Source organism: Trematomus bernacchii, unplaced genomic scaffold, assembly GCF_902827165.1.
Source record: "Trematomus bernacchii unplaced genomic scaffold, fTreBer1.1, whole genome shotgun sequence".
In the NCBI taxonomy this organism is placed as follows: domain Eukaryota; kingdom Metazoa; phylum Chordata; class Actinopteri; order Perciformes; family Nototheniidae; genus Trematomus; species Trematomus bernacchii.
In genome coordinates, this window is record NW_022988043.1 from 21,439,100 (window position 1) to 21,449,072 (window position 9,973).

The following is a 9,973-nucleotide window of genomic DNA, read 5'->3' on the forward strand; positions in this document are numbered from 1 at the left end:
ATTTGACATGAGTTGGAAAGGAACACACCTGTCTATGAGGTCCCACAGTTGACAGTGCACATCAGAGCACAAGCCAAGTCATGAGGTCCAAGGAATTGTCTGTAGACCTCAGAGACAGGATTGTATCAAGGCACAGATCTGGGAAGGCTACAGAAAAATGTCTAAAGCTGGCCGCCATAACCAAACTGAACATCGGGGGAGAAGGGCCTTAGTCAGAGAGGTGACCAAGAACCTGATGGTCACTCTGACAGAGCTCCAGTGTTCCTCTGTGGAGATGAGAGAACCTTCCAGAAGGAGAACCTTCCCTGCAGCATTCCACCAATCAGGCCTTTATAGTAGAGTGGGCAGAAGGAAGCCACTCCTCAGTAAAAGGCACATGAAAGCCCACATGGAGCACCTAGAGGACTCTCAGACCATGAGAAACCAAATTGTCTGGTCTGATGTTACCAACATTGACCTCTTTGGCCTGAATGCCAAGCATCATGTCTGGAGGAAACCATACCTGGCCAACACCATCCCTACAGTGAAGCATGGTGGTGGCAGCATCCTGGTGTGAGGATGTTTTTCAGCGGCAGGAACTGGGAGACCAGTCAGGATCAAGGGAAAGATGAATGCAGCAATGTACAGAGAGATCCTTGATGAAAACCTGCTCCAGAGCGCTCTGGACCTCAGACTGGGGCGAAGGTTCACCTTTCAACAGGACAACGACCCTAAGCACACAGCCACGATAACAAAGGAGTGGCTTCGGGACAAGTCTGTGAATGTCCTTGAGTGGCTCAGCCAGAGCCCAGACTTGAACCGGATTGAATACTTGAGACAATCTGCAAAGAAAAATGGGAGAAACTGCCCAAAGATAGGTGTGCCAAGCTTGTAGCATCATACTCAAGAAGACTTGAGGCTGTAATTGCTGCCAAAGGTGCTTCAACAAAGTATTGAGTAAAGGGTGTGTGAATACTTATGCACATGTGATATTTGAGTTTTTTATTTTTAATTCATTTGCAAAAATTATTTAAAAACTTTTTCACTTTGTCATTATGGGGTATTGTGTCTAGAATGTTGAGAAAACAAATGAATTTAATCAATTTTGAAATATGGCTGTAACATACAAAATGTGAAAAAAGTGAAGGGGTATGAATACTTTCCGGAGGCACTGTATATATATTGTTGTATAGATGCCAGAAAATGGAACTACTAAGAAGAAGGTTTGACTCTCTCCAGATGCTTCCCTCTGTGTGTCGTGAAGTGTCTCTCTGTCTTACTATACTTACCGGTATGAAGTACAGTTCTGATTATGTTGCCAAGCTTTGTTAGTAATCAATAATATAAGTTACCAGAGATAATAAAGTCTTATAAAATCAATAGAGGCAATTATAAAAATGGTAATAATAATATTTCATAGAAAGAAGATATGTGAACACTGAGAAGTATACTGCAGAGGTGAAGACATTGGAGAAAAGTATTTTCTTCTGTCCTTAGTTCATGCATATTCTTCCTGTAATGAGCCTTTCATCCCTCTCTTTCTATGAACCATACTCTTGTCTTTTCCCTCTATCTGTCCTTTACAGCTATTGTAGATTTAACTCTGTTTTATATCTTCATCTTTTACCTCCTCCTCCATTCTAGTCTCACTTTTCCTTTTCCTGTTTTTCTTCTTCATTGGTGAACATGTTGTTATTGTTAGGCAGCGGCAGGGCTGCAGAGCGTCAAGAGAACAGGCCGTGATTGGATAGAACATGCATGAGTAAATAACCACAGGGAGTGTGTGCTTTTACAGTGCGCTGTGACACTGAACCCCATACTGACCTAGCTAATATGGTGACCAACAGCATATGACCGACCCAAAGGCAAAATGTTATCCAATGTATTTTTTATCTGAATACGCCATTAATGTTAATTTGGCAATGTGCTCCAAGCAACCGTATTAATAAAATAGAAAACAGTACACTTATCTGTGATAATTATGTAAGAGTTATGGCCAGGTGCGGCAAGGTCAGTTATGGTGTGCCGCAAGGATCTGTGCTCGGTCCTCTATTGCTATATTGCCCCTCGGTACTTTTATCAATAGTTACAAACTAGGTTTTTATTTCAATGCAGATGATACTTAATTTTACATTTACATTCAAACATGATGTTTGTTGTTAGCTGGTAAAATGGAAGAATGCAAATCTGAAATTAAGCAATTACTGTCATTGAAATTCCTTTTTTAAAATGCTGTAAAAACAGAAATGCTAATTCTTGTTCTGACAGTGGAATTTCATTTTGTGATCTAATTGTAAAAATAACTACCTCCATCATTCACAAAGCCCTTGGTGTGATGGTGTCCATGTTGACTCTTATCTCTCCTTTGAACAACATATATTACTAGGGCAGTATATTTCCATATACAAAACATGACTTAGTTTCTCCCCATTCTTTCCATGGCTGATGCCGACACATTGCAAACTAGACTTGATGACGGCAATACAGTTTTCTCTGGCTTATGTTTATCAACTATTGGCAAACTACAACATGCAACAAATACTGCTGCTAGCATATTAACCAAAACTACCAAATGTTATCATATCACCCTTATACTTATGTCATTACATTTACTCCCAATAGATGCTAAAGCACATTTCAACATTCTCCTTGTAACTCATACAATATTGTAAAGAATTGCACCATCTTACCTATAACCTCTCGTCGCTCATCTTAAACTAGCTAAGGCTTTACGATCTCACTGGTCTCTTAACTATTACAAAATTAAATTAAACATCTATAGTTGGTGGGGCCTTTTCTTAGTCCACCCTTTTGAGGCATGCTTTGTGATAAAGGGCTATTTTAAACTTGAATGGCCAGTTCCGTTTGAACGTGCTCAGTCAGGGCTCTCTGCATCAATAAAGGTTAACATTTTAAATGTCTGTTCTACTGAGGACACAAAGTCACAGTCCTCCTTTCTCCAGTACGCAGTTTTGACGTCATACTCATCCTTTGTGGGCACAATCAGCAGATAACGATGCCATGGAAAACCCAAATGCAGTTAGTGGCAAACTGTCTTTAATTTAGAGCAGAGCTGCTGTCTTTCAGTTTGTACAAAAAGGCATAATCTAATTTCACGTAATTGGGATGTGAACAAACTGCAGGGTGGAACAAAAGCAAACCTTCCAGTCTTTGTTTGCCCTCTGCCAGTGTGTGTGCTGGTACACAATGTTTCTGTGTTTTTGAACATCTGAGAACCAAATGTCTTCACATGAATGGAAGAGTCATCTCAAATCAGATTTTTCGTTTTTCTAAAGAAAAGGACCTTGTGCTTGTGTCATCCTTCTTGCATCTTTTAATAGAAAGAATAATGGACAGATAAATACTTATGGTACGGTATATTATTATGATTACTGGCTCTGGAGGCCAACATTACTTTATCTTAAGCATTACAATATTTTACAATGTAAAGTACATTTAAGTGTGGCTTTTATTGTGAAAGGTAAAAATGCAAACATTTGCTGTTTTGGTTTTGTTTGGACTACGGGGCCTCTGTGTTTTTATTAGGTGGACACTGTTAATAGCAAGGTGCACTTCCGTAATAAAAGCCTCATAATATAAGCTTTAATTAGGCAAAATATAAAACAATTATATTAATCTTGGATATAAGATTAGTTCAGTTATCCAGATCTGGCCATATTAGCTGATTTAGACGAATATGCACAACCAATCAGATGACAACTGTACTGTAGGTAGCGGCGCAAGCTAACAGGGGACGTTACCATAGAAACAAAACGTAAATGGCTTAAGATGGTTCTCATCACGCTTAAATGCCAATCGCTATCCCCTCACACAACAACACATCTTGTATATTTCTGTTTACATGAGAGAAAAAGGTTTGGTAAGAAATGTACTAACAAAGGTCCTAAAAGAACATTGTACATGATACAAATGTGTGTGTATTGTACTGTATGTGCAAAGGCTGCTACAGTCCTGTCATGATGAACAATGTCATGTAAAAGAGTCGTTCCATCTGTAAAACAAACCGGTTTGTGGCCAAACGTCTCTAATTTGCAATCAGCACGATCTCATTGAACTGCGACTCCGTGAAAGACAAGCTCCTAATTCAATTCATTTCAATTTAGATTCCACAGATTAAACTCATTCTTCATGTTTTGTTCTGCCCATAATTGTGTAAGCGAAAAAAGAAAATCTCATAGATTGTTTTTTTCCCCCTGCAGGGTAAAGTTACTGTCAAATGCAGAGAAAAACAGTTTGAAGGGAAGATATATACACAGGCTGACGGAGCAGAAAACTAGACGAGATGTAAACACAATAAATTGGTGACAGACAAAGAGAGGAGCAATGGAAATGAAACAGAGGGAGGAGAAAGGACACAGAGAGTGGAAGTGGAGGAGGGAAATATCAAAGAAAGAAACATTATTCCTTGTTTTTTAATAAGGACTCGAACGTCACATCTATATAAAAAAAAATTCAACCAGTTTAAATTTCAAAAATGTCAACTTGGATGGGACTTTTAACAAACAACTGACTTTGTGCGTCATCTAGCTTTGTATCCACAATGTTTGTCACACAAACGACCTATATCAAACGTAAGTCTGATTAATGAAAAAAGTGAGTTGTACACAAAGTTTTCCCCAACAGCCTAATGTAACAGTGACTAACCCTAACAAATATAAGGGTATTACAGGCTATACAGTATAACATATGATTGTTCTGTCAAAGAACTACTAGTTACATTACATGACATGTTACTTGTTAGACGCTTTTATCCAAAGCGACTAACATACTCAATACTGTGGGCAATCCCCACAGGAGCACTTTGGGGTGAAGTGTCTCAGGAACACAACGACAAACTGACTGCAATGGGGTTTGAACCTGTGACCATCTATTCCCCAGATCAAGGCTCTATCCACTGCGCCACACGCCTCCCTACAGTTCCGACAGAAATTAAATAAGACGATAAACAGGTGAGAGCAGCGCTACGGTACTGCGAAATGATGGCCCGCCCGCTTTTCTTCTTTATTACACGTCAAACATCAAAAAGATCCAAAGTTCTGATTTGAATATACTTTTACTTTAAAAGAAAACTGAAAAAGGACAATAAAAGAAAATATCTGTGTCTTCAGGCCACCACAGAGAGGGCAGAGATCGGTCAGTCAATACTTCTACATCTGTGGAAAACACTTCTTCACAGCTTGATTATGATGCTAATAAGGTTAACGTCAATTGTCAAAGTAAACAGTTGTAATGTTAAAAGTCAAAGTGGTGACGATAGATGCTGAATTGAGATATAAAACAATGACAAGCCAAGTAAATCCCAGTTTGAGTGTTGCTCCCAGCCACTCGTCCACCGGCAGACTGACAGGACGTCGATTCTCTATAGAGTTTAATTTAACTATATATACGCAGATCATCGATCTCCAATGACAATATTGTATGCCTGACTGACTATTGTAATTGGGCTTCTTGTAGATAAAAAAAAATATGCATGGTATTCTTAATTGTTTGATGTGTTTATTGAAAACCTCAGAATCTGTATTTACCGCCAGTGAAATCAAATTTAGCATAAATTCATAATTTGTATTCTCTGCCAGAAAAGTAACATGCTGAATTTTGACCACGCAAATTGTTAACCCAAAGAACAACTATGTTGACAATAAGACTGACAATCCTTGATGAAAGAAAGAGTTTCATTAACGTGTATATGTTAGTTTATGGAGGAAGAAAATAAAACATTCAAATGGAATCTCTTCTTTAAAAAAGAGAAGTGTTGCTTGTAGAAGCGGAACAGGGGGAGAGGGAAAACGGGTTGACACCAGCCCACAGGGTTCCTACATTTGGGCGAATAAAGACTTGTTCCAGTCTTGTTTTGACTGGCCCGGCTTGTCAGACTAATAAATCAGACAGCAGCAAGTTTGTAAAAGAATAAACCTGCACGCTTACTGCGTTGTTTACGTGGCAGGCCAGAAGCTTCTTCCAGTCTAAGAGTTTAAATAATGTAGTTTCTTTTTGTCATGCAAAACAAAGCTGTTTGTTTATGCTTAGATGTTAGTCACATTTAGATGTGAAACATTTATCTGACAATTTTGTCAGCTTATCTCAATGCAGCTAGTCATGGGATTACCTCACTGTTCAGCTAGTGTAAATACTTCACTTTCTTGCTTAAATACATTTTAGCCAGCCATACTCAAGGAAGGTTATTTGTTCCAGAAGTCAAAGGAGACAATATTATGTCGTACAAGGAGATATCACACACTAAAAATGTCTCTTAAAAACATAGTGCTATCTTTCAAATTGTGTGCTTCTGTACTTACATTTGCTGTTGTGTGTGCATTTGTGTGTCCAAATGCAAAGTATGGAAAAATGCAACTACCAAGATGGTGTGTAACGTTAAAAAAGTTCAATGTGGAACGCAGCACACTTCTGGGACTCAATGATTGCCATCTTGGCTACATAACGGAAGCCCATTTGCAGTTGCATCAGTCAACACAGTGCTATAAAAATGCATTCTGTTAACAGTACACAACATGAATTGTACTAAGGGAAGTAACCAAATTGAGAAACATCATAGGATAGTTTTTTTTTTGTGTTTTTCTGCCATTTTGAAAACTGAAGTTCAATAAAAATACAGGGAGAAAACAGACAGATAAGGAGAAAGGTGACCATAGTTCTCTTACAGTTTTCATCCTGAGCGACGCACTGCAGGGGGATTCCGAAGAAGGAAGTGTAGGAGTCATTGTACCAAACCAGCAGCTCTGTTCCTCTGGGGATATCCATACACGCTCGGTAGAAGATACAGGACCTGCAATAAAACACGAACACATTCATTTGAAAAAGTGTCACACAAATAAGGTTTCGCTACTTTTGGTATCTTATAAATATTTTTGAAAAATCTATATGCAGAATGCAAAAAGAATATTACAACAAATCTTAATCTAAACCTCTGAAGGTAACTTTGGGATTTTAGTCTTTGCAGACCATTAACATGCACAAAGACCTTTATAACACACTACATTCTCATCTGAGGACCATGAATTTCGACAGCTAGTGTTAGGTCTATCTGGATAACTCACTTAATCAAAGTATGTGTCTGACGTTATCATCATCCTTAAACTCTGCCTCTGACAAGGCAAAAACAAACCGCTGACAGGACGTTGTGACGCGCTGGTGACGCTGTCCAGGTCTGATTTTGTAATTTTTATCAAATGATTAATGGGATTTTTATCAAATGATTAATGGGAGATATCTGGTGTCTCTCACTTTGTTCGGACAGATTAATGACCATGATGTATAGTTCAAACACGCTGCCATTTAGATGACTGGTTCCTGGGTCACTCTAACACGGAGACAACACTCTATCCGTCCAAAAATATCATTCTAACAACAACATTTAAAAGATTGTTCCCACATGTTTTTTTGTCCAAATTACAAAGTTGTCAGACTTATAGGATTGTAACTGGCCAAAGCGCCTCATAGCCAGGAGACGAATTACTCTCAGCAGACAGCATCAGACAACCACGTAAAATGAAAATAATTGAAATGTAATCGTTAACTGAGTTTTAATGTCAACATAATTCAAAACACATCGGCCTTCATTTGTGAGAAAGGTTCACTAATTAAGTTTGCCTTTACGTTACTAAAGCATCTCTTGATGCAATCAAAAGCCCCATTTGACCAACAGACTATTAAACTATGTCCAAAATCTGAGCCAGACTGGAGGGGGAATGCCAGCTGTGTGACATTTAAAAAAGGAAGACAACCAGAGGGAGCAAATAAAAGAAAGTAGAAAAAGGAGGAGTAGAGAAATAAGGAAATTATGAATAAATATGCAATTTTGGAAAATAATATAAAACAACAGTCTCTTTTTTTCCTTTACAGTTTTCCATGTAAAGTTTTCTTTTGTCGATGCTTTTAAGTGGATGTGTACTCTTCTTAATGTATGTAAAAGTGTCTTTACAGTTGTGCCAGTATACCGTTTTGTTCTACGATATCATATTTTTCAGTAAATACTTCACTGGTGAATGTTATAAAAACAGCGGTTGCTTAAATGAGACTAAACGTCATCACGCCGACGCAAGTCAGCCTTTGGCTTAGCAGTGGTAATGTGCATCCATGTGACAGCCATGTAGCTTGTTTATTAGCTAGCGTTAGCTTTTCCTTCCGGAGATTGCATTTATGCTTCAAAAATAACATAGTGGTGTTAATATGTGGAGATTATCCTGTTGAACACAACATGTTAGGTAACGCCCTCTTGTTAATTAATAACAATTATAGGGCCATTTTAATGATTTATTATCAAAGACTTGACAGGCTTAAATAATAAAATATTGTTTTTACAAAAGCAAGTTTTGGAGACTTGGAGCTTTTTGGGAGTATTATCCAATGAAATCCTTCTAGTTTTAAGCCAAAAGACATACATTTCCCAAGCACTTAACACCCCACCAAGGCCATCTAAAGATCAATGGCAAACTTTGACATTTAAAACAATATATATTTATACATTTCACACTAAAAGTACTCTTTCGACACAGTTACATAAAAAAAATTCCATTAGTACAGATTTGGATACAACATCTGAGCGTGGAAAATGGATACGGACACAAGCTAACACAATTGTGAACACATCCATTTCCCCAAAAGTTGTTGAAAGTACTGATAAAGAACAGACTTTTTTGAGAAGTCGAAATGAGCCATCCTGAAGATCTGTGTTTTCAGAGTGTGCATGTGTTTTAGTAGTTCTTTCCACACCAGGGAAGGGGTGTGGTGCTGTTGGATCCATGTAAAAACACATTCAGGAGGCATTGGGCTGTAAATCAAACATACCCGATGACCTCCCAGGATGAAAAATGAGACATGTAGCGGCTTGTATGTATTTCAAACATAGGTCTTTAATACATACATGCTGCTACATTCAGGCGAGGCTGTGTTATAAATCAAACACATCCAGCAGGCTCTCAGGTATGAAAAACAAAGACCCCCGCTGCCGCTCAGCAGCGCGGTTGAGTGTAAAACTGTTCGTCTGGCACATCAGCGGGACCAGTACCAACAGCGCTTTGATCTTTCCTCTGTATGTTTTCACACAAAGCAAAAATTGATTTATGATCAGCTTTTACATTATAACACAAACAAAGTGTGAAATGAATACATTTTATTACCTTACGGTGTAGCGATGTGTATACACGAGTGCTGTCTATCGATTATGATATGTAATCGCGTTAATAATAATGTGTTAACGCAACTTAGTTTAAACAACGCTACGCACACACGCTCTGGGACCCTCGGCCTGCTCCTTAGTTTGTGAAATGAGGAAGCGATGGAAAAGTAACATTGTGGATGGCGAGCAGAAAAATCCTCAAACGGAGAAAGAACAGTTCAGCTTCAAACCCCCGCCTCAAGGTTCACTCCACAACACCAACGTTTAATTTAATGTCAACGTGAATGAGTTACAACTGAAGTACGTCAAGTTCATCACCCTTACAGCAGATACAGAGCCAGTTTTCCTTTATTTATTGATTTATATTTGGTATTAGCCAATAATCTGAATCTATAAAGTAACTAAAGCTGTCGGATAAATGTTGTGAAGTAAAAGGTGAGTGGACATTTTAAATGGCATGATAAAGTATCGCTAAAGTACATTTACGTCAAGATTAACTACAGTACAATTTTCTGACACACAAAATATGCGCACCGTTCAAAAGTTTTGTAGTTGACATCCCATGTAAAACACACTAATCTATTACTCTGATGCTGAATAAGCATCACAGAGCGTGTTTATTGCCCAGGCTTAGCACAAGATTCCCACAGCAATTTGTATCAAATAGAAACATTAAATAAATCAAAAGGGAATGCAGCTCAGGACTGACTGGAATTGCAAGAAGGGAGAGTACTTTTCCGGTACTTTAACTGGAAACTTATCTGTACTGATAAAGGAAGCTCATGTCCAGAAATGTGTTTGGGGATTGTTTCTTTATTTGAAAAGACAATAACCTTT

At 38.3% G+C, this 9,973-nt stretch overlaps 1 protein-coding gene across 1 annotated transcript in view; it reads right to left on the reverse strand.

Annotated features, from left to right (window-relative positions):
• The window catches only part of prdm6 (PR domain containing 6), a 124,218-nt gene that overhangs the window by 32,600 nt on the left and 81,645 nt on the right, over nucleotides 1-9,973 (reverse strand). Inside the window, exon 5 of the mRNA XM_034118736.1 lies at nucleotides 6,660-6,784. Within this exon, the coding sequence (XP_033974627.1) occupies nucleotides 6,660-6,784 (125 nt within the window). The remainder of the gene's footprint in view (nucleotides 1-6,659; nucleotides 6,785-9,973) is intronic.